This window comes from Juglans regia, chromosome 4, assembly GCF_001411555.2.
Source record: "Juglans regia cultivar Chandler chromosome 4, Walnut 2.0, whole genome shotgun sequence".
Lineage (NCBI taxonomy): Eukaryota > Viridiplantae > Streptophyta > Magnoliopsida > Fagales > Juglandaceae > Juglans > Juglans regia.
The window spans coordinates 29,308,405-29,334,276 of record NC_049904.1 but is presented as its reverse complement, the minus strand read 5'-3'; the positions used below and the strand labels follow the sequence as shown (position 1 = coordinate 29,334,276).

The following is a 25,872-nucleotide window of genomic DNA, read 5'->3' as shown; positions in this document are numbered from 1 at the left end:
CTAGTTTTTGTGATGGTCTAAGTCGAATTGCCTGGTATTGTTGTTTATAATGAATCGGGGAATGCCATACCGGCATACCACAGTTTTCCACAAGAATTGGGTCACGTTGAGCCAGGTGATGGTGGCATAGGGCTCTGCCTCGACCCACTTGGTGAAATAGTCCATTGCCACCAGGATGAACTTGGCTCCGTTTTTTCCCTTCGGCATCAATCCGACAATGTCCAATCCCCATTGTGCGAAGGGCTAAGGGGAGACAATGGATGACATCTCCACTGGCAGGCAGTGAGACACCGATGCATGTACATGGCATGCCTTGCACATCCGAACGAATTCCTCCATGTCTCGGAGGGCCCGGGCCAATAGTAAACTGCTTTTAGCATCTGTCCCGCTAGATTTCTTCTGCCCAAGTGATAGTCGTAAACTCCTTCATGTATCTTTGCCATGACGTATTGGCTTCTTCCGGAGAGATGAACTTGAGGAGGGAGGAAGAGAAGCCTCACTTGTACAACTTTTCATCTAGCAAGGTGAACTGGGCGACCCAGTTTCTCACCTTCTTTGCCTCGTGCTTCTGTGCCGGCAATTCTCCAGTAGCCAAGAACTCACCTATCTCTCGGGCCCACTTCGGCGTGGTGTCTCCTAGTTCGACAACTGTGGCCCCTATCCCTTGATTCCCACCACCCGCATGGTAGCTTCCCATGGCAACTCGACGTCTTCCATACCCGATGTGGCCCTGGCTAGCTGATCTGCTTTTTAGTTGTCCCTTCAGGGAATTTGCTCGATGTCGAAGTTGCAGGTCACATTCTTCCCATACTCGCTACCGGTAGAGCTGGAGTTTCTCGCCCTTCACGTAATCTCTCTCGACCTGATTCACCACCACTTCCGAGTCTGCTTTTACTTTCACGCCATCCCTAGTTGCCCCTCCTCATATTCCGCCTCATTGTTAGTGGTCTTGAAGGCGAGCCTCATTGTGTGGTACGCCTCTTCCCCCTTGTTTGAGACTACATACACTTCCACGCATAAAATGTGCCATGGGCGGCCCTCAAGTGTAGGAAAGGGGCCCTCCTCGCATGGTCTCATAATTTCAGAGATAAATTCTGCCAGGGCTTGTCCCTTAATCGCCATCTAGGGAACATAGTATATGTTGAACTCGCTCAACTCAATCGACTAGCTCACTAGGCGCCCGGACATGTCCGGGTGTTGCAGGATCTTCTTCAGTAGCACCTTGGTGAGGACTTTGATCGAGTGCGCTTGGAAGTACGGCTTGAGTTGACGGGCGGCTATCACCAACGCAAACGCCAACAGCTCCATAGGTGGGTACATGGATTCTGCTCCCCTCAATGCGCAATTGATGTAGTAGACAGGGCGCTGCGCCTTACCCTCCTCCCCCACCAATGCTGCCAAGACGCCGATGGCGGTGACAAAGAGGTAGAGGTATAAATCCTCTCCCGGGATCATTTGATTCAATAGTGGTGGGTTGGCAAGATACATCTTTAAGTCGGGCGAGCGCCTCCTCACAGTTGTTATCTCACTCGCGAGTTTTCCATAACACTTGGAGGAAAGACGAGCACTTGGAGGTGGATCGAGAGACTAACTGGTTAAGCGTCACCACTCTCTCGGCGGGCCTCTGGACTTCATTCAAGGTCTAGGGGGCTTCATGTTGAGCGCGGCCTGGATCTTTTCCGAATTTGCCTCAATCCCTTCTCTAAGACCATGAACCCTAAGAACTTCCCTGACCCAACTCCAAAGGTGCACTTCGTAGGGTTAGGCTTCATCCCGTATTTCTGGAGGGTTGCGAAAGCTTCCCGCAAGTCATCCGGATGCCCTTCAAGGTCTTGGCTTTTGACCAAGAGGTCATCAACATATCTCCACATTGCGCCCTATCTGCTTTTTGAACATCTTGTTTATAGGTGGCCCCAACGTTTTTGAGACTGAAGGGCATCACATAGTAGTAATAGAGGTCGCGGTTTGTTATGAAAGATGTATTCTCTTCGTTTTTCGAGCTCATCTGTATTTGGTTATATCTAGAGTAGGCGTCGATGAAACTCAACATCTTGTGGCCTGCTGTCGAATCGGCGATCAGGTCGATGCATGGTAGGGGGAAGCTATCCTTAGGACAAGCCTTGTTCTAATCGGTGAAGTCTACACACATCCTCCATTTGCCGCTTGATTTTCAGACCAGGAACACGTTGGAAGGCCATTCCGGGTAGTTGGCCTTTCGAATGAACCCTGCCGCCAGTAGTCAATCGACATCCCCTGCGATCGTAGAATACTTCTCCGTGCTAAAACTTCACCTTTTATGTCAAACCTTTCTGGCGTCTAGGCGAACGCTCAGGCGGTGCTCAATTATTCCATGTCACTACCGTGCATGCCAGAGTGCTGCCAGGCGAACACATCCTGATGGTTTGCGAGGAGCTCTATCAACCAGGATCTCATTTCCGTGCCCATTCTCATCTTGATCCTCACCCTCCTCTCGAGGCGGGTGGCATCTAGGGGTATCAGCTCCAGACGTTTGTCGGTCTCTTATTGTTTCAGGTTTTGTTCGTCTCGGACCTCCATTTCCTAGTCGACGAGCAAGGGGTGGAAAGAGAGCCGGCGAGGAGGGACACGCTAGCTCCATCCCGCCCCTTGCCGCATTCTAGCTTCTCCACTTTAAGGAGAAACTTTGTCACGTGTTCCTTCATTTGAGGCAAGGGCCTGTCGTAGGCCGAGGTTGACGGCACTCCAGCCATAAGATCGCGGGTCTCGATGGGTGTTACAAAAGACACGTTGACGTTGTTAGGCCAAGATAACTCGAATCCCACAGAAAATGCCAATTGTTGAGACGTATTTTGTAACTGTCCACCAGGGCCACTAACGGGTACCTTTAAGGGGGAAAGGAAAAGGTTGACTGTGGCCGAGAAGCCACCGATACCAAAGTCAGATGACGCATGGAGTCTCAAATCTTCTGAGAGCCCAAACGAAGTTATCTTACAAGCTTAAAAACCGTCCCTCTTTCCCTCCGTTGCGACTTGTCTTCCTAGATTTCCGTATGCCCGTGCTTCTCGAAATGTGGTCTATCAGTGGCCTGTCCTTTCCCAGGCCCCCCTCGCATGCGTCCCTGACTATCTCATTAAATGCGAGGGATCTCCCTTTTCGGTCAACGGGCCCTCGTAGAGGGGAAGGGTGGGCCGTCAGCCCCAGGGTTATGGGCGTTCTAGCTAGGCCCTCTATTTCTCACTTCCTATATATATATATATATATATATATATAAGAGGAGAACGATACTCTAATTTTATCAATTACCCTCACTTATAGCGGGGGAATACCTTGTACAAATAAAGAAAATTGAGGGTTACAAAGATATAAAGTAAAAGTCCAAAATCAAGTTCCTAAAAAAAATAAAAACCTTATATAAAGCTTCCAAGAAGACTAAAAAATAACCTAAAAAACTTGGTGCCTAATAGTAGGAAGAACTAGAGCGATCATATACTAAGAGAGTTGAAAGAGAGACAAAATAACTTACCGTTTGTCTCATAGTACCATAATTTGCTAGATGGTCTGCTAATGCATTACCTTCTTTGTAAACATGATTAATACTAAAAGGAAAATAATTTTTGACATGTAAAATATCATCTCAAATATCTGAATAAATCTAAGAGTAAAAGAATCTTTATTAAGACACTTAACCATAATAAGGGAGTCAATCTAAACATCCAAATCAATTATGCTTAATTCATAGCACAAAGTTAAATCAAATCTTAAGGCAGACAATTCTATAAAAATGTTAGTACCCACACCCAAAAGATAAGAGAAACCGATAATAATAGAGCAATTATTGAAACGTAATACAACCAACATGCCTAATATTAGTCATAGAATCTCAGTCATCAAAGCTAAAGGCCTGTTGGCCAGTGGCGCCCCATAACGCCACAAGTTTTTTTTTTTCAGGCTTAAACCGTTCAACAATGCTAATGCACAACGAAACAGTAAGAAGTCAAATCTATGACCCGATCTAAAATTGTTTCGAGTCGGAATAAATATTTCCGAAACAAAAGGTCCAGCCAAGTTTCTGACCCAAGAAATATTCTGAAAAAACCGTCCTTTCCAACCTGACCTGCTTCCATTTTATTTATTGTTTATTCTTTTTAATCAAAATTGAACGACATTGTTTAACATATATTTCGGGTAATTTGGGTAGATAATTAGGTATCCGGTTATTACCCAACCCGACCCAACAACTGCCAAAATATAATCGGAACTTTCCGGAATCCGACGTCTTCTTACCGGGTCGGTTATTTTGAGTCGGACTAGGTCAGCCATGTGACTTTATTGTACACTCCTAAACAAAACCATCACATTTTTCCGGCATTACGCATAAATTGCTGCCTCAAATATGCAGATTACATTGTACTCAACCTCAAGTGTTTATCTAATTGCTTACAACATACATTTACCAAGGAATCAAAAAATTGATCACAATATGATACAAGGAACCCCTATAATTAGTTAAAAAAAAAGAAAGAAAAAAACTAGGATTATTCACATGTACAGTAATGCTACCCCTCACAACTCTACTCAAAGCCATAGGAGAGTTGTTTATCATGGACCCAACCGAAAGGATTAAATCAAGCATCACTCCAGGTATCATCATCATCCCCACGATCACTCCCAATAACCTGAAAAGTTTCTCAACCCTTGAGTTTCATGGCGTTACGCATGGCAGGAGAATGAAAATGAAGGAAACAAAGGGAAGCAGTATGGATAGCGAACCTGGCGAATAGCATTAGCTTTCTCCAAAATGGCAGTGACTTTGAAATCTGTAGCAGGTCCTGGTGTACTAGTTGGCTTGGTTGTCATTGTGCGTCTCAGACTAAATGACTGGGATCATATAGAAAGATCACAAGTTTGTGAGCAAACTAAACTCTCTTGATTGGATTTAGTATGTAAACTAAAATCTTGAGTTTAGATATATACAGTCAGTCAGAAATAAACATGCTCAAAACGCACGTTAACTTCAGCCTCATGGACCCCACAGTTAGTCCTGCTGGAAGTTAGCATGTAAACTACAGAGTGTAGATAATTATGATATTACAAATGAGTGTTGTTGTTTGATATTTAAATCTCATGAATTCATTGTGCTGACAAATAGAAAAAAAGGATGAGAGACAGAAAAAGAGAGGGAAGACTGAAACGACCAATCCATGGGTAGCCCAAGTGGTAAGGGCGAACTTGTGTGCATGAGCCCTATGTCACAAGTTTGATTCCCCCGGGGATCAAACTGAGATTTAGGTGGGAGGCCATGGAGCAGTGGGTTGCAGTGCTAGTCTCCCCGGGAGTTTAGGTTCCATGGGTGAGTCCTAAGGGCCTTGCCGTGGGGTGGTTCCCCCATCATTAAAAATAAAAATAAATAAATAAAGACTGAAACAACCAACACCGCAATCTTGGGACAACAGGAGGTAAAATTGAGAAATTAGCACTAAAGAATTCGGGAGAGAGTGGATATCAATCATGATGATGAAAATTCAAAGCTAAATGTACTTCATCTGGTGAACTGGAAGTTGATAGAAAGAGAGAACATAAAGGTGTAAATGCTGTTGCACTGGCAAAATAAGGTGAAACATGTATTTCCCTACTTTTCCTTTCATGGATAAGAAACAAAACTTATCAAGAAAGATTTATGAACTTTCTTTATAATCCTGCAGAACTAACACAGTAGAAGCCGTCATCCTCAAATAAGCATCCTCATTGGATTAGGCAAAGTTTGGCTAATATACTACTTTTGAACTTTTGCCTAATCACTCAAAACTTGAACTCCACATTGGATTAGCCATCTCACTCTCTATAATGATAAAATATTATTATTTTTTATCTACTTTTTTAATGCATTTTTTAATACTATTTTATTTTCATTTTCATAATCTCCAACAAGATTATTTTCTTGTTCTCATAAAAGTAGTAAGAGATCATTTTATGAAAAGAGTTTTTAATACTCTTTCATAAAGTGCGTAAAAGATGATAATGCGTAAAAGATCATTTTTTTTAATACTCTTTTATTGTTATTTTTATAATTTAATACTCTTTCATAAATTATAAATTTCATTTTCATTTTCTTTTCCCATGAAGCAGTTAACTGATAAAAGATGATCAAGATCCTAAGTTTAATGCTTTATGCTTTTCCTGGAGAGCTGCGTAGGTTGTGTGAAAGGAAAAAAATATGTTAAGAGAAAATGTGAGAAATGAAATCGAGGGAAATGAAATTGTATGTGGTGAGAGAAAAAACAATAAAATATTAAATGACTACGCTACTGTAGTTCAACATATATGTTGAACCACTGTAGCTAAAAACCTGGATGGCCCAAGGATGCCTAAGCCAATGCCAGCCACTTTTACTTCATTTTAGCCATATTATAGATTTCACTCGCATATGGCTATGCCAATGAGAGTGCTCTAAGGAAGTTTGGGCAGATTAAAGGCCAACTAAGGGTACGTTTGGATGTTGAACTGAGTTGAGTTGAGATGATAAAATATTGTTAAAATATTATTTTTTATTATTATTATTATTTTAAAATTTGAAAAAGTTGAATTGTTTATTATATTTTGTGTTGGAATTTGAAAAAGTTGTAATGATGAGTTGAGATGAGTTTACTTTCCAAACGAAGCCTAACTCTCGCAAGCACAAATTCTCAAATCTCAAGAATCCCAAATTGTTTTAATATATATTTGGACACTCCCTGGTCTAATCCAAATAAGTCTGATATAGGGATAGCTTTCATATTTACCAAGAATTTTAAAAGCACCCAAAACACAAGGAAATGGGCCAAATGGCTACTCACTTTTGATCTGATTTGTTGTAGGAAATTTTCCCTTTCATCCATCTCCTTGCCATTCATAGCTCGATTCGCTTCTTTCTGCTCATTCAACTTCTGCTGGTCCTGCTGCTATACAAATAAAACTCTGTTTAATTGAAGATATAATATTACGAATCGTAAAACAACAACAAACAGCATTATCACTTATCAAAATGAAAAATTGACAACACTACCAAGGTACCTTGCCCATCTGTACTATTGCAGCAGCCTCCTCATTAGTTCGTTGTTGCTTCTCTGGGGTTGGCTTTGGTTGCTGAGACATTGCGGATCCAAAATGTTTCAGATCAGATGCATGCATTAGGGCGTCAGAGACATTGTCTTGTTGGTATTCTATCACATAAAAATTGGGTTTTGATACCCTCCACTGTACTGGAGGGAGAGGTGGTGGTTGTGGTATAAGCTGTCCAGAACATTCCAACTTGAGGAGATTAGAATCTTCATTTGTCACTTGCTGAAGTACAGGGTTCACGGTATCAAAATTGGGAAGATCAAGCAGAGAACCAGACAAAGAAGGTTCCACACCATTCCCAGTATCTGCAATTCTAATTCCACAATCAATGTGGATACCATTGTTGATTATTCTCCCAAGCTCCTGATAGGTTGATATAGATTCCGCTGACGAGATTCCACATAAGGCATCATGGGGTTCGGGATCCTTGCTTTTAGGAGTTTCACCAGATTCCCACTGCTCAGAATTTGATGCAGAGTGATGGCTGTGGCAATCATCGGACATATAAGGAGATGATCTACAAAATGTGTCATCATCAGACTCAAAACCAAAGTCATTCATGGGAATACTATGCTCAGGGACCAACTGAAATGATGGAAACATGTCTCTTATGCCTTCAAAACATTGATTTGCATCAGGAAAATTCAGTTTCAGTTTGGAAGTCTCAGAGCCATTTAGAGGATGGAAAGATATTTTCATATGTTCTAGTGGCGGTGAAGAAGTAAGTGAATCTACAGGAGAGCCATGTCCAAGCCGCTCTTCAAGTTTTTTCTCAGGAATTGTTTGATTCACAACTCTATGTTGCCCACTAAATTGCTCCAAACCACTAGCATTCATAGAACTAGCAGGTTCAAGATTGTCATCATGGACATCTGAAACTTTTTTGTACAAACCAGTTGCTAGTAACCTTTGGCTGAGTCCAAACGCTAGAGATGAGTTTTCATCATTCTCTTGATTGGATTCGGCAGATATGGATTTGATACGTGGTGAGACTGGCACTGCAGTTTTAGGTGCCATTACACTGAAATTTTCACATTTGGCATCTGAATCAGCCAGTGAAAATCTCCCAAATGTCTTCGTTTTTGAGATACTATCTTCCTGGTCATCTTGGCATGATGTAGAGCAAACACAACTTGGATCCTTTTCAATGCCTCCATCTTTCTTGTCCAACATATCTAGTTTACCTTCAAGCTCATCACCTTTTAGCATAAACCCATGTTTTGAAGGGCAAACTGTATCATCTTTACTTCTGTTTACTAAATCCTGACCCACAGCATTTGACATGGCATAAGCAGGAGGTTTTGATGGCTCAAGTCCTAGAAGACCACCATTAGTCCAGAATGAAATTGAACGAACACCAGAAAAGTCAGCAGGAGTTTCATCAGACTTGTAAAAACTACTAAACATCTTATCCATCGATACATCCCCGAAATCAGAAGTTTTGGGGGCAGAGGATAATGGACCAGTAACAACAGATTCCAATTGGGAACCATTATGAGCATCAGCACCTCCACTGAAATCGTCTGCTGAAAAGTCTAAATTAGAAGACATCTTAGTGATCTGAGGCATCTGTTCATGTACAACTCTCTCTGGGGAAAGTGAGTTTGGTATATATGATGGCACTCCTTCATTTGAGAAACTGCAGGATGCAATATCAGATTCCAACTCTGGATGATTAAGGTCTGAGCTATTTTCAGGAAGCTCATGGATTTCATTTATTCCTTCATCATTGGTGTTGGAGGCATACTGCTCCACTTTTCTTTTTGTTTGATAGTCAAGATCATTCTCAGATTCCGATCCAATGGCGTTGAGTGCATCCATGTAATTGTCTGGTTCACTTTCAATGTCATTGATCTGATTACCGTTGAAGATCAACTCAAGACTGTTTTCACAATCAAGCAGACTATCTATTTGATCAACATTTGCAAGGTTAACAGCTCTCTCTCCGTGTGTATCTAAATCAGACTTTGTCGAGAGCATCTCTGGAGCTTCCTCTCTATCACTTTGCTGACCATTAGGCACCACTATCTCGGCCTTTTCATCCCAGGTAACACAATAAGAACTGTAGGCAATTTTCTCTAGTAATGAACTGCCCGGAAAGTTGTCATCCATAGCCTTGGTTTGCTCATCAGGAAAAACTGGCTCACTTTCAATGCTGTTGATCTGATTACCGTTGAAGATAAACTCAAGACTGTTTTTACAATCAAGCAGACTATCTATTTGATCAACATTTGCAAGGTTAACAGCTCTCTCTCCGTGTGTATCTAAATCAGACTTTGTCGAGAGCATCTCTGGAGCTTCCTCTCTATCACTTTGCTGACCGTTGGGCTCCACTATCTCTGCCTTTTCATCCCAGGTAACACAAGAAGAACTGGAGGCAATTTTCTCTAGTAATGAACTGCCTGGAAAGTTATCATCGATAGCCTTGGTCTGCTCATCAGGAAAAACTGAATCAAGAGTATCATTATGCTGCATCAACCTAGAAGAGAGCGATTCCTGCTGTTCAGGTTCCATGGAACTCAGATGGAAAACACATTCTATATCTCCTAAGCCTGTTCTTGAATCAAAAGAATTTGAATGGTCTCCAGTGTCAGGTTTCAGTGTCATATCAACTGCAGATGCTGTTTGAGGAGAGGCCCGGTCATCAACAATATGAGAAGTAAACTGCGGACCATTTCTTGAATCAAAAGAATTTGAATGGTCTCCAGTGTCAGGTTTCAGTGTCATGTCAACTGCAGATGCTGTTTGAGGAGAGGCCTGGTCATCACCAATATGAGAAGTAAACTGCGGACCATTTCTTGAATCAAAAGAATTTGAATGGTCTCCTAGTTCAGAATTTGAAGCCACATCTACAGCTGAGGCAGTTTGCATAGAAGTTTGACCATTAACAGGAAGAGAAGTAAACTGCAATCTGCATAGTCAAATGCCCCATACCTTTTAAATCCCACAAAATGAAAGGGTGATATGCCTAAGTCAATTGTATGCATAAAGATATGCTACCTGCTACGGGAATTGGATCTTGATGCACCACGCAATCCTTTTCGATTCCACTGTGATGACCTTTTCTTCTGTCCATTTTAGCATTTTAATCAATATACAAATCCAAATAATGGCAGCATTCAAGTAAATGAGTTTGTGCAACTTTTAGAATATGTCGTATGGAAGTAATATCTCAGCCTAAATGAAATAAGTTTCAGAGGTTATAGTATTCCGTGACTAAGTCAATCAGCAGGACTATGTAAATATATCCATTGGCGATTTCAAAAGAAAATTAATCTTCTATGCGGGAAATTTATATAAATTAAAGATAATCTTATATTTACAATCTGACTATGGAGTAGGGAGACAAATCACGAACTGACAAATTTAAAGTGCATCATTATTAGATAAATGGTTCGTCATTTTAAAGACAGAGGATGGTACATCATTCTTTTTATTAAGATAAATGGTTCTTATAATTATTTAATGCTGCCGTTGAGCTTCTTCATTATGCAAGTACATACCTTGCTTCTATGAGCATTCTTATTGATTCGGATTCTTTCAGTGGTCGCTTCATCAGAGGTAGCTGATGCTTTCTTAAAGAAAGTTGGATCTGAATATCTTTTGAAACAAGATCCCGGACCACCAGTATCAAACCTGAATGGCAAAGCAGAAAGGTTCCAATATCTAATAATTAGGATCAACCTTAAACTTCAACATGTGACATATTTGTCATCCATATAATAAACAAATACTGAGAACAAATTTTTGACTATTCTAAGAAAACGTTAATTATACTTGTCAAGCAAATGCAAACGTGGAGGATTGCGGCATTCTTCATAGGAGTCCATAATAAATTGTGGCAAGTCATTGTAGATGAAGTGATTTTTTCCATTTCGAATACGAGGATGCCATTCAGAACCTGCAAAGAAACTGCTTTCATAAAGGATTTGAATATTGGAAAGTGTCATGCACTACTAAAAGAATCTCGAGTACATGGCAAAAATCGCTACATAAGAACTCCCAAAAATATAAAGTTTTTTTTGTTATAAGTAATAATCTTTATAGATGTGAATGAAATTAGGCGATACCCAAGTACACAGGAAGTATACAAAGTGAGACACCTAATTACATTCTAGTAGGCTAGAAAGAAGATAAAAATTCATGAGCATTCCCTCCCTTCAATACAATAGCAGAAAACCACTAGAAAATAGAGAATACAAAAAAGTTCCAGATTTTCCCCATTGCACGCTCCTTGTTATTAAAGCACTTGTCATTCCTTTCCGACCATAAACACCACATTAAGCACAAAGGAATCATCCGCCACACGGCTGCTAATTGGACACTACTATGAGATCTATTCCAGCATGCTAATAGATCCACCACACTCTTGGGCATAGCCCAACTCAGCCCAGCTCTACTAAGAATACCAGCCCATAGCTCCCAAGATACCTCACAGTGTAAGAGCAAGTGATCTACCGATTCCCTACTCTTTTTACACATGTAGCATCACTCCGTGATCATCATACCTTGCTTTCTTAAATTATCAACCGTCAAAATCTTCCCATGAGCAGCTGTCCAAGTAAAAAAAGCAACTTTAGATGGAACTAATACCTTTCATATACTCTTCCATGGAAAGAAAGTGGGCTGTAGGACTGTCAAGACCTTGTAAAAGGATTTAACAGTAAACTTTTCTTTCCTCGTGTGAGTCCACAACATATGGTCACCCCATTGGCCCCTAGCTTTGCTGAATACAAGTAACTGTAAAAATCTGCCAGCTCTTCTAGTTCTCAGTCCTGAGCATTTCTTATAAAAGTGACATTCCAAGTGACTATCCCATTGGCACGACATAGAACTTCTGAAACTGGAGCTTACTGATTTCCAGCCAAGTTAAAAACAACTGAGAAAGCCATGCAAAGAGGACTCTCCCCACTCCATACATCAAACCAAAAGCAGATACGTGTTCCATCACCCACCTCAAAGTTGAAATGTTTTTCAAAGGTGTTCCACCCCTTCCTTATGAATTTCCACAGGCTTACTCCATAAGACCCCCTACCCTCTTTAGAGCACCATCCCCCCACACACAACCATACTTATGATCAATAACCTCTATCCACAGCGAGTTCCCTTCCATTTGGTACCTCCACAACCACTTCCCTAATAGTGCCTTGTTAAATACACACAAATTTCGCACCCCTAACCCCCAATTCACAAATGGACAGCTCACCCTTTGCCAACTCACAAGGTGAAGTTTGGATTCCTCCCCCATGCCACCCCACAAGAAAGCTCTAAACAACTTTTCTATCCAGTTTGCCACACCCACCAGTAATGGAAATAGAGAAAGATAGTAAGTGGGAAGGTTGGAAATAGTACTTTTGATAAGGGTTAATCTCCCCCCTTTCGATAGATATAGTCGCTTCCAGCTCGATAGTCGTTGCTCAACCTTCTCCACCACTCCATCCCAAATACTCTTTGCTTTGAAAGGCGACCCCAAGGGGAGTCCAAGATATTTCATAGGGAGAGAGGCAATTTTACAACCTAGTAACTCCGCTAAAGAGGCTATATTATTCACCTCCCCCACCAGAACCAACTCCGACTTCTCCAAGTTCACCTTGAGTCCCGAAACAGCTTCAAAACACAACAAAACTGCCCTTAAAACTTGAATCTGGCCATCGACAGCATCACAAAAAATGAGTGTACATCTACAAATAGTAAATGAGAAATGGAGCTGGTATTACTAATGCTGCCCACTGAAAAACCAGCAAGAAATCCCTCCCTTACGACGGCCTCCACCATACGACTCAATGCCTCCATTACAATAACAAAAAGGAAAGGAGATAGCGTGTCCCCTTGTCTCAAACCTCTTGAAGATTGACAAAAAACACATGGTCTTCCATTGACTAGGACCGAGAACCGAGCGGTCGAGACACAATGTTTAATCCATTCACACCACCTATCCCCAAAACCACATCTTCTAAACACATAGAGGAGAAAATCCCAACACACATGGTCATAGGCTTTTTCCATGTCGAGCTTGCAAAGAACCCCCGGGGTGCCTTCTCTCAACCGACTATCCAAGCACTCATTTGCTATCAAAACTAGATCCAGGATTTGCCGACCCTTTACAAATGCATTTTGAGGTTTGGAAATGAGTTTGTCCATCACCAAACTCATACGATTAGCTAACACCTTTGATATGATTTTATATATCCCACCTACCAAACTAATAGGCCGAAAGTCTTTCAATTCATATGCACCAACTATTTTCAGAATGAGAGCAATGAAGGTGGCATTTAGTGACTTCTCAAACTTTTGACTAGAATGAAAAGCATGAAAAATCTGCATCACTTCCTCCTTCACTATGTCCCAACTCTCTTGAAAGGAAGCCATAGAAAAGCCATCCGGACCCAGGACTTTGTTTCTGCACATACTTCTCACCACGAGATGCACCTCCTCTTCATCAAACAGCCTCTCCAACCAACCTGCTACATCCGAATCCAGCTGATCAAAGAGTAAACCATCTAGTTTGGGACGTCAATCTTCTTTTTCAGCAAGGAGATCCTCATAATACTGCACTATGTAGTCTTGGATTTCTTCGGAAGAATGTAACACATTTGAACCGGAATGGAGGACTTCAATAACATTGTTGCGCCTATGTGAATTAGCCACCTTGTGAAAGAACTTGGTACATTTATCCCTATCTTTCAACCAAAGTGCCCTTGATTTTTGCCTCCAAGATATTTCTTCCAACAACAAAACTTTCTCAATTTCGGTCACCACCACTTTCTTCCTTAATAAATAATCCGCATTAACTACCCCTTCCTCCAAAGCCTACAACTCATCCCAAGGGATATTTTTCTGCACTTCCGTATGTCTAAATTCTTCTTCATTTCATTTCTTTAAATCAAACTTAAGGGCCTTAAGTTAACCTGTCACTATGAAACTAGGGGTACCATCAAAAGAATAATTGTCCCACCAAGCCCTTACCTTCTCTGCAAATCCTTCAACTTCAACCACATATTCTCAAATTTGAAGGAATGTCTACCCCCACGAATACCACCACAATCAAGCAAAATTGGGAAATGATCGGAGCAAACACGTGGCAACCTTTTCTGACATAGGTCTAGAAATTGCGTCTCCCAAGAAGAGGAGACCATAAATCTATCCAGTCGGGACCCCCCTCGGCTATTGGACCAAGTGAAGGACCCCCCAACCAGCGGAAGATCCACAAGATTCAGGTCAAAGATCAACTCTGAAAAGGCTTCCATTGCACCTGACGATGTAGAAGCCCCTACCCTCTCACTAGGGAACCAAACAATATTAAAATCTCCGCAAAAAACCCAGGGTAAATCCCATAAGGAATGAAGACCCGCCAATTCCTCCCACAAAAAGCTTCTATCTCAATCTACATTGGGCCCAAAAATATAAAGGTAAGACGAAAATTAAGGTTGAACCAGACTATCTATCCCGAGGTGCACTGGAAACTCCTTGTCGAGGGCCTGTACACCCTTGGGATTAATCAGGATGTTGTTTCTGGACACCCGGTGCCAATCAAAAAAAAAAAAATAGAAATCTATGAGCACCATGCAAGCCCTTATTACCTGCAATAGTGCCACACTGACTCAACTTTACGTAATTTTGTACGCTAGAAGTCTAAAACTGTTAGGTGCACACTGTGTCTATGATATTGTATGTCCATCTGATGAAACCTGTAATCGGGTAAGATAAATTTGGTGAAATATTCTAGAATTTTCTTCTAATAGTAAATTTATACATACATAAAGTACTTAATTTACAAGATTCCTTCTAGGTTTTGGATCAATGAAATGTAGTTCCTTTTTCAAGGCTCAACGAGGTATAAAAGAAGTGATTTAATTCTGCTGAAATGATCTTCTGTGAATGTAATTTCATGGGCCAACAGCACTTCACACATGATACCATATTCTCTAGAATTTATTACATATTTGTTAGCAAGTAAGACAATAGTTTTTAAAAAATCACAAAGGGATACCACCCAAGCACTCCTAGAATTGATGGCATATGAAAAAAAAGATATAAGACATCAGGTTAAGGCAAAGGTAAAGAGCCATACCGGCAGTATAAGCAAAATGTATGTGGCTTGTCTGGCTAAGAACGGCCTTCTCAATGGGAGGAAGTGCAGCTTCAATGCGCTCTACACGGGCCCTCACTTTATGGCTTCTAGACACTGTAGTCATCACTTGCTCCTGCAAGCCATGAAATACCTCTGCTGCAAACCTACACCATTTCACAGATCAATATCAGGTGTAATTGTTGTTGTGTGGTAGTTAAAGCCAGATACAAACTCGGTACACTTTGAAAGAATAGTTGTGCCAAATAATATAATATACTTAACTGATTGTTTGATCCATTTCAAGCTGTTCTAGAGAATATATTGTACTTATGTTAAACCTACTCTAGAGAAACATTTTACATGGTATGAAAAACTAGGGATAAAGAAAATTGATTCCCCTACCACATGCTCAACAAAAAGGAAGGGGGGGGGGGTGAAAAGTAGGAGTATTTCAAAGGGTAAAAAATTGTATACTTTTCCATATTTCACAATCTGGATGATGCACATTTAGAAAACCATAGAAAATTCCAGAACCAAGTTGCAGGAGGAAAAGAGTGGTGTAGACACAAAAAGGTTTCAGTAAAAGACTGTGGTCTGTGTGCCAAGTTAAACAAGTTAACATCTCATGGTTAATGTTTTCAGATGGATACCATAGATACAAGTAGCAAACATTCCCACAGTTGTTGGCCTTTCACTCTGCTTAAGGAGCTCCCATTGCAATAGCAACAGCAACAAAAATCTCCAGCCAAAATAAACATTGGTCATGTTCAATTACTAGGTCCACTAAACTTGAAAGAAAATGCCACCTTGAACGTCCAAGCATAAACTTAAGGAGTCCTACATTTTCATCAGCAAAAAGTCAAACCTTATCCAGAATGCCTTCAACAGATTTGCCTTCCTACAGAGCTCAATAATTTCAAGATTCTCAATCTCACAACATCCAGTTGTCTCCAACATAGCTGAAATCCTATTGGCCTCGACAACAGGTAATGAAGGCTCCACAATCATGGTAAAATCTTAAGCTCCAAACAAGAACCACCAAAAATTTCAAAAATACAGTGCTCATAGCCTAATGTTGGGTTTTTTGTGTGTAGCCTGGTTTTGTTCCGTGGTGCCTCGATTTGATGACCCGACCCGACATTGATTCGTTGAGTTTTTATGGTGGGTTTTCAATAAGGCTTGCGCCATGGAGCGCAAGTTTGGCCCAAGCCAAAGCGAACATGGACAAGCCTCGTGAGGGTCTGTGGGAGAAGATCCTAGGAAATTTTTTTACCCGGCTTTAGATATTAAACTGGCCCAACCTGACCTCTAATTAGGGTTTATGCGCTAATGGCCCTAATTAGGGTTTTCGCCACACACACACACATATCTATATTGTACTATTTCGTATGGCCGCATATTGTATTTTGCCGCACTGTATTCGACTCTCAAAAGAAATAATCCTCTACAACTTTATGGATGTAGGTACGTTGTCGAACCATGTAAATTTTATGTCGTGTGTCGTAGTTTATTTTTCTTGCATCCTTTTTCATAACACCTAATTGCAAGTTCAATGCACTATGATAGCTATAAGCGGAAAGGTTCTCAGGAACAACGAAATAACATAAATTTCATAATATGTATTGTTTCCTTTCCCTCATTCTTTCCAGGAACCATCCAGAAACTCCCAAACGTAGAGACGCAGAGAGAAATTTAATATTTATCACAAAGAAAATTTCCAAAATTTGATAAAAAAAAATCTCCCAAATAAAGGTTTGCTTGCACTCCCAAAGCAAGCAAGCTAGGAAGCTCTAAGAAATTAGAGCCTTTTTTAAATACAAAAAACCGCTCGTCAAAAACTCTGTATTCAAACTAGGGCGCTAATATAAATGCAGCAAAGCAAAAATAGAGAGAAGCGAAAGAAGCAATACTCAGAAAGATCGCCGAGCTGGCGCAAGATCCCGACGAGACCAGCCACGGCGGCAGCATCGAGCACGGCCTTAGGATCTTCTCGGTCGATTTGCCTGTAAATGTCCGGTTGCCCGAGTCCATACTCGTTCCTCAACTCGAACCTTACCAGCGGCATTTATTTCTCTCTTTCTTTCTCTGTAAATTCTCAGTACATAAAAGGGAGGAATGATTGTAATAAATGCCAGTGATAGATTGGGAAATAAATGGAGGTGTTATTTATTAATTATTATGAAAGCTGTAGAGGAGAGAGAAATTGTTTCGAGTCTTTGGTCATAGTCACTATTAATTATCAAGTATTCTCTCCAATCCTCTTATTTTTATCCAATTATAACGAATAAAAAATTATATTTATCTCCTTCACACATCACATATTATATTTTTAATTATTTTTTTTATCAAGTATATAATATATGAATAACGAGTAAAAGAATTCAATAAGTTTAAAAAGAATAAAATCAAAAAATAATTTAAAAAAAATATGATATATGATGTGTGAGGATGATGAGTGACAAAATTCTTTTGTTTATGATTTTTTTTGCCATTTGGGCCATGAGATAAACAAATTTGTTTAATTTTCTATTTTAAAATATGATTTATTAGTAGTAAGTTCTTTATTTGTTGCGAATTGGTTTAATAAAAAAAAAACCCTTCTTGAAAGTATTTTAAAATATGGATTGACATACTTAGTATTCATTTTTTATTTTATTTTGAATTAATTCATACCTACAAAGAAGATAATAGCTTGGCTGTTGCTTTAGCAAATTTAAGAGCGGATGGTATAGATGATTTTTTCATTGAGTTTTTCACTTACCAAAACAATTATATACTATATATGTTTTGGATAAAGCATGAGTTCTCACTTTAGACACTAGTTTTATACTATTCTATTATGATTAATAGTTTGAAATAATTATTATATAGATTAATTTCTTATAATATATGGCTTTTACAAGAGTTTTAGTTTCAAAATTTATGTAGTCCCCAAAATGTTTTCCGCGTTTATAAAAAATAGTCATCCTTATCAATAAAATTGAAGATTTCATCCATCTTATTTAAAAGAAAAAACACATATATAAATTTATAATAAAGAAAGATCTACTAAAGATTAGGAACCTGGCAATTTTTATTAATTACAAAAAAAAAAAATTGGATACACGTGGATTAAACATTATTTATTTTTGTGTTTTTTAGGTTAATGTATCTTTGTCAGTTGGTAGAGTTGACTCTTACGTCATGGGGTGGGATTTGATTTGGCGTAGGTTTGAGTGTATGATTGAGATGGATGAGCAAATCCAGGATGTTTTGTTGGCTTTTACTTCACCCAAACACCACTATTATTTATAGAGTTAGTAGTAATCAAAATCATTATCCTATTATTTGCTTCATGCATCCTAATATATATGCCAACAACCACCAACACCTAATTAATAAAATTTCCGAAAAAAAAAAGACATACCAAAAATAATAGAGAGTTGTTAGAGATATAAAAAAATCTCACACATTAATGTGTCACATTATCAGTGTGCGACGTATCATTTTTTTCTCTCTATTTTCTCTATTTCTTCCCGATGTATCCTATTTTTCTTTTCTTTCTTCTCTTGGTCGGACTGAGGAGGTGGGGAGGGGTTGGGAAAGGTATAGGGAAAGGGGAAGGAGAGAGAGAGAGAGAAGAGGGAGACATGGCACACTGTGTGGATCCATTTATAGGATTCTTTTGTGTCTATATTGTAAATTCATATATATTCTAGTACTCTGTCTTTAGAAATCTAGTTCCATTATTGAAGCTTATTTTTATTGTACTTTTCTAATAAACATATTAAAAAAACCAAAAAAAAAAAAAGGTGTGGCAGTCTGCCGAAGCTATTTGTTCATCACATATTTTGGAAAATTATTTCTTGCTTGGAAGTTGGATATTGTGGCGGAAGTCCCCCAAGCTAATTCATGATCAATTATTTATACAAATCTCAAATAGATAAGTTTGGCTCATTCCTTTATAAAAAAAGTAGACTACACTAAAAAAAATAAAATATAAAAAATTCATTTTTAATGAGACCCACTTTTTCACAAAGAGCTTGCGTGAAAATTATCTATTTAAAATTTATACATAACATTATTTTTAGAAAAGTTCTTGCTGCAACCGGCTGGGGTAACCCCCGCATAACCAGCATCTATGTGTACAAATGAAACTGTGTGTTTCATATACACCAAACGACCTTGTGTCATTTCTGCCCTCCCTTCTCTTCGTCTTCCCACAGAACAGAGCAAGTGGTTGCAACTTTGCACAGACAAACGTAGCTTCCTACAGACGAACATGACGACGAAAACAATTTCTTTCTTCTCATCTTCTTCTTCGCATGCCCTAAACCTCCTTGAATAGAGATGACAATCTTATAGCCCCTTTGATTTTTTTTTTTCTTTAATTTTCCCCTTGAAGAAAATCTCAAGTCCCTGTTGCATGTAAATCTTACAGCCTCTTTGGTTTCGTCCATTTAGTTATTGGAAGATGACCCAATTTTAAGTCATTAATTCCATTGTCGCTATCAGACAGAGTATCGTTTCTAGACCATCGAATATTCAGGTTCTTTCCCCCCGTCTCCCCATATCTAACTCAATTTTCTATGTATTCTAGTATGGTTCCAGGAAACTAGCATTCACTATAATATTGCATGTTTATAATAAATGAATTGCTTGTCTGGGCAGTTGATTTTCTTGGGAAAGCCCATTTGGCTTGTCAACCTCTCTCGTGTGTGCTGCCACCCTCTCATTTTTTTCTTGAAATTCTCTGTTCTTCAAGAATGCCAGAGTGAGATTGCGCAAATTCTTCTTGTCTGGTAATTTTTTATTCTTCATATTAAGAAACGATTGGGTGTCATGCCTTCTTTCTGAATGTGGAAGTTCATGTCCTTCTTTTACATCTTTCTGTGATTTGAAGCACATTATTTCTTGGCTTCAAAATGTACATCTTCTTTTTCTTGATTTGGTTTTAAAGCAATGTTTTTTTTGTTGTCTCCAAATGAAGTTAACATCTTTCTCAAAAGGACTAGATGGGATCCGTGTATCAAACTATGGTTTTAGAATCAATGTGAGATAGGATTTGAGAGTGAGAGAGGGAGAGAGAGAAGCCAAACCCAAGATTGCAGAAGGAGTGTGGAGCGTTGGGGTTAGAAGGTCGTTGCCAAATGATGACGACGACGCTCTCTCTCTCAGACGCTAAGCTACCTTTTGTCTACTTTTGTTTTCGTGTTTTTCTTTTGAGTTTTCTCTTCTTCTTTTTTAAATAATATATTGGCTGACGCGATCTCCCCACGGTTCCCCAACCCCAATTGCCTATAGCAGAATTGTTATTATTATATGGAGTCTGTCCCTACTTGCAATAGCCTCCAACTCTAGATGGGGAGGGAAAATGCACTGTTGTCCAAGGTTAACGTACAAATGAGTATTCGATTGATGTTTCTTTGTGTGTGGGTTAAGGAATCACCTCTCAAAAATGGGGTTGAGACGATTTTTATACTTTGTTTTGTTGGTTAATTAATCTGTCTTTGTTAGGTGTGCAACTTACTGCAAAATAGGACGTTTTACGATGTAGAGTTGAACTTAATTATATAATTTCTTATATAAATTGAAGATTTAGAAAATGAGAGATAGATAATTTATCTCTAATTTATATCTAAGATAAATACATAAAATAGATTCTAGAACACTAATTTATAACAAACGTTGTCGGAACCGTACAAACTTTAGAGGATCTAATTTCAGATTAAACTATATTAGTGAGAATTAGACTAGTTTGTTTTCAAAATCATTCACATCTCATATAATTATTACAATTTTATTATATTTTTATATAAAAATAATAATTCAATTTTTTCAAATCTCAAAATAAAATTAATATTAAAAAAATATATTATAACAATATTTTATTTAATTTTTAATTTTTATCTCAACTCATCTTATCTCATCTAAAAAAATAAACGAGAATTTGACGTGAGATGAATGTTGTATTTTCTTAAGTTACATAATTGATAGTCCCTTATATTAGGACAAACATTTTGTGTGGAACTCAAGACGCTTTTTATTTGAGGTGGAGATGCGTAGTCTGTAGACTCTGTACCTCCAAAAGTCTAAATTGCATACTTAGAGCCGGTTTGGATTGCAACGTGAGTTGAGATCATATATTCCTACTCATCCTATTATTATTTATAAATTTTAATTTTTTTTTTATCTAAGTTAGGAAAGCATACATGTATTAAGATGGTTGTTAAATACATCTCAACTTATCATTATAATTTTTTTAAATTCTAATATAAAATATAATAAATAATTTTTTTTTTTTAAATATCAAAATAATAATAATATTAAAAAATAATATTTTAATCTCAACTTAATTCAATCAATTCAATTCAATTTTAAATATAATTTAAATCTCAAATTATTTACAAATCTCAACTCATATGACAGTATACATCAATTAGATTTTGTGGATGCTGTATTCTGATGATGGATAGGTTAGAGATCGAGTGGCAATGCACGAACAACAAAAACAAGCATTAATGCCTGATTGGGACGGAGTACAATGAATAATTATGTGATCCCAATGTCCAGTTAGGAGCTGCATGTGGGACAGTTTCTCAGGAAAAGAAAGTTCGTCCCTACATTAATCACAAAGCACAGCACAATAAAAGACACAGAATGAATAACGAAAGGGATTCATTCACATGATCTCCACATGTTGGACGACTTGATATCCAGCCAATGAGGTGCAAAACTGCATCTCTACTTCAGATTTCTGGATTGGGTTACTTTATTTGTTTTTATTTTTTTATTTTTCTGGATATAAAGTACGATGGAGACTGAAACCAAACTGGTTTGACAACTCTCAGCAGAGACTGCAACCAGTTGTTTTTGTTCAATTTAACCCAAAAAAATAAAAATAAAAATCTGATTTTTAAATTAATTTTGGAACACTCATGACCTATCGAGTGACAGTCTAACTAGAGGTCAATGTGATCTTTTAAAAGTTTAAAGGTAGGTTTGGATGATATGTTTGGCAATTTGAATTATGACTGTACAGAAATCGATGCCACCGTTTGCCACCAATGCGAACCAACCGGCCAAGTCAGGAACTGGCTGGAATCGATCTCTGCAACTCTCTCTCTCTCTCTCTCATTATTCTCTAAGTAGCACCGCCAGATAATCGTCTCGATCAATTTCCTCCTCCCCATCGACCGGTTACGGTCGGTGCCTTCTCTATTTTTTCAGAAGTCGGTCGGCGTCGATTTTGTCCAAAAACTGCTTCGACGACGTCGAGTTTCACCCCTAATTTGGATGAGATACAAAATTCTCATATCATTTCATTATTACAACTTTTTCAAATTTCTATGCAAAATATAATAAACAATTCAACTTTTTCAAATCTCAATTCAATTTTTTTAAATTTCAAAATAATAATAATATTAAAAAATAATATTTTAAACTTTGATCGAAAATAAAAAATTATCATCAGTGTTTCAGATTATCTATGAATATTAATGAAATAGTTTATGAATAATAGTGAAATGTTTATAAATAATAGTAAACTGATTATAAATAATAGTAAATTGTTTATAAATAATAGTAAAATAATCTGAAATGATCTCAGCAGCTAAACACAGCCTAAACCAAACCAACCAACTTAATTTTATATTTAACCTAAATTAATATTATAGCGAGTGTCAAGCCCATTTCTGCAAGTATTTTGTTCAGAAAGCCCAAATCTGCAGAGAGAACAACGAAGAGAAGGTCCATTGAGATAAAATTGGGCCCTTTGTAAATTATAAAACAGTCGTTAATAACTAAAAGTGGGCTAGACACAATCACTACTGCACTTTGCCTATAAATCCAAATCGGAGTTTTCGCTTTTCAGTCCGGACCTGCTCGCGCCCCACCACATTGAGGAGGGAATGACATGCTTAGGAATTAAGATAGATTATATTTGCAGTAATTTTCGTGCATTTTATTTTTAAAAAGTAGATAAATATGTAATCTATATAAAAAAAAAAAAATTAATTAATTTTTTAATAATAAATTTCACACTCTCAATTGTGACGGATTATTTAAGACGATAATGATTATTTACGATAAAAATAGACTTATTTTGACAAAAAATAATTATTTTCGTTCGAAATAACTGATTACAAATAAACAGTTTTTTTATAATAACAATACTCACACACTTTAAAAATATATGTAACAGTACTCATGAATTAATATCCAGAATCTTTGACAAGAAGGTAGAAGCCTAGTGTCACTATAAGAAAAATAAGTATTTGTGATATATATATATATATATTTTTTGACAACTAAAATAACTATTTATGATAAAAATAAATTCATTTTACTTAAAAATAATCATTTTATTATAAAAAACTGATCGTAAATAAATAATTCTTTTTTTTTTTTTTATAGTGAGTAAGACAAATAATGGAAATGAGTGCATGCATGTGGCCATGGGTAGGTAGCCTTTGATAATCAGTTAAGGGAATTAAAAGCATTATTGTAGTCACTATAAGAAAATTGTTTATTTACGATTAGTTAATTTTAACGAAATGACTATTTATAATTAAAATTAATTACAAAAAATCTTTTAATTATAATAAATTAATCATAAAAAGTAATTTTTCTTGTTGTGCAATAAATAAAGGTTGGAGTTCAGTCACTAAAGCCTTCTGTAGAAATTTGTTTGACATTGTGACCGAGACAAATGCAGCAGTACAATCACTTGCGAATACCTTTACTTCCGTTTGAGCCGATCACTGCCAATTTGCCTTTAAAGCGGCCCCAGTTGCTTACAGTATGTTTAATTACGAAAAATCAAACCAATTTGAATATATAGGATCTTCAACTTTGCATAATAAGCATGCATTTGCATCCCATCAAGTTGTTGCTTTAACCTTGATTTTTAGTAATTATTCAAATTTATGTCATATTTGGATACTTGAAATATTTCAGAATTTTGTAAAAAGTAAGGAAATAGATTGAGTGAAAATATTTTATTGAGTTTTGAAAAAACAAAAATAAAAAATTGAATAAAAATATTATAAATTTAAAAAATCGTTTGAATATAATTTTTATTTAAAATTTTGTAAGTTATACTGATTTTTGTGTTTGAATAATGATTAGGTAATGATTAAATCAAAAATTTAAAAATTTGAAATTAGAAAATGTTTTGTATTTGAATGATATTTGAGAATAAAATTATAAGAAATCTTGAAAATTTTCATAGTGTCCAAACATGCCATATTAATACACAGCAATTTGAGAAGTAAAGGAGGATTTGAAAGCGGATATTTTGCAAATATGGGGTGGTAGTAATACACAGCAATTTGAGAAGTATCTGGGACTTCCTCCAATGGTTGGAAGATCAAAACAGAGAGCCTTTTCTGGACTCAAGCAACGATTGTAGCAAAAACTTCAAATGTGGAAAGGAAATATGTTATCGCAAGGGGGTAGGAAAGTGCTCCTAAAATCTGTAGCTATGTCAATCCCGACATATGTTATGAGCTGTTTTTTGTTCCCAAAAGTTTTATATCATGAAATGGAAATGATGATGACTCAATTTTTTTTTGGGGAATCAGTCTCAAGGCAAAAAGATTCATTGGGTTGGATGGGAGAAGCTTTGTAATTCAAAATTTAGAGGTGGGATGTGTTTTAAAAATTTGCATGATTTTAATTTGGCTCTCCTAACAAAACAGGGTTGGCGATTACTTACTAATGAAGGTCCTCTTCTCCACAAAATCTTTAAAGCATGGTACTTTCCAAAGTATTCTTTGTTTGGAAATGTATTTATAGTGCTCTTAATTTGTTAAAATTTGGCTGCTTGTGAAGAGTGAGAAATGGGGAACTAATAAGGGTTTTTCAAGACTCTTGGATTCTAGGAATCCAAAAGGAAGATTATCAAGAGGCGAGCCAGATTGCTAGCCAAGAAAGTCTGAGAGTAAATGATTTACATAATGATATAGGTTGGTGGAATGTAGAAACCTTGAGGGCTCTCTTCAATCCAAGGGTTGTCTAAGATTTTGAAGATTAATGTGTCAACTACTCAAGCTGATTCTTGGTACTGGGCATCCGAAAAGAATGGGCAGTATTAGTGGATATAAAATGTTTCAGCTTGCTGCTTCTCAGATTGAAGGTGATGGGACAAGAGCAAATCCGTTTTCCTCATTTTAGAAGTGTCCATGGCAACTGAAAATCTCAAAGAAGATGAAGATATTTGCTTGGAGGGCGTGTCAAGAAAATCTGTCAACTTACCAAAATTTGATGAGGAAGAAAATTTTGAGGGAGGATGTATGTGTTTTCTGTCATAACAAAAATGAGGATGCTGCACATGCTTTATTTTATTGTTCAAATGTAAACAGTTTATGCCTATAGTATTTGCCTTCGATAAGGGATTTAAGACATGAGAGATCCTTTTGGGAGTTAGCACTGGCTGTGAAGGAAAAGGGTATAGAAGAAGATTTTATGACTTTTATTGCTATTGCTTGGGGGTTGTGGTATAGGAGGAACAAATTTATTTATGAGGATGTTGTTCTTCAAGTTTCTTCTGTGATTACTACAACTTTATCTATGCAGTCTGAATTTAAAAAAGTGCAGGTTTTTTATGGCTTTAATTGACATGCACCAAGAGTGTTATGTTGGAATCTACCTCCTAATGGTGTTTTGAAAATGAATGTAGATGGTGCTACTTTTGGCGAAATAGAAAAGGTAGGTATTGGAGTTGTTTTAACTTTTAAGGGACC

General features: G+C 37.6%; 1 protein-coding gene across 4 annotated transcripts; it reads right to left on the bottom strand.

The window, feature by feature from the left end:
• Positions 1-4,319: 4,319 nt before the first annotated feature.
• LOC108998408 (protein SCAR3-like) lies at positions 4,320-17,288 on the bottom strand. 4 transcript variants are annotated; one of them, XM_035689513.1, is made up of 10 exons: positions 17,059-17,288; positions 15,149-15,312; positions 10,855-10,978; positions 10,581-10,713; positions 10,078-10,145; positions 9,870-9,988; positions 7,030-9,749; positions 6,813-6,917; positions 4,750-4,857; positions 4,320-4,655 (listed from the first exon to the last, which is right to left on the bottom strand). In XM_035689513.1, the coding sequence occupies exons 1-10, from the start codon at positions 17,211-17,213 to the stop codon at positions 4,605-4,607; spliced, it is 3,747 nt and encodes a 1,248-aa protein (XP_035545406.1). In that variant the 5' UTR covers positions 17,214-17,288; the 3' UTR covers positions 4,320-4,604. The 4 variants fall into 4 exon arrangements, with proteins under 4 accessions (XP_035545406.1, XP_035545404.1, XP_035545405.1 ...); XM_035689511.1 differs by having other exon boundaries at positions 7,030-9,988; XM_035689512.1 differs by having other exon boundaries at positions 6,813-6,914; positions 7,030-9,988; positions 17,059-17,287.
• Positions 17,289-25,872: the final 8,584 nt, after the last annotated feature.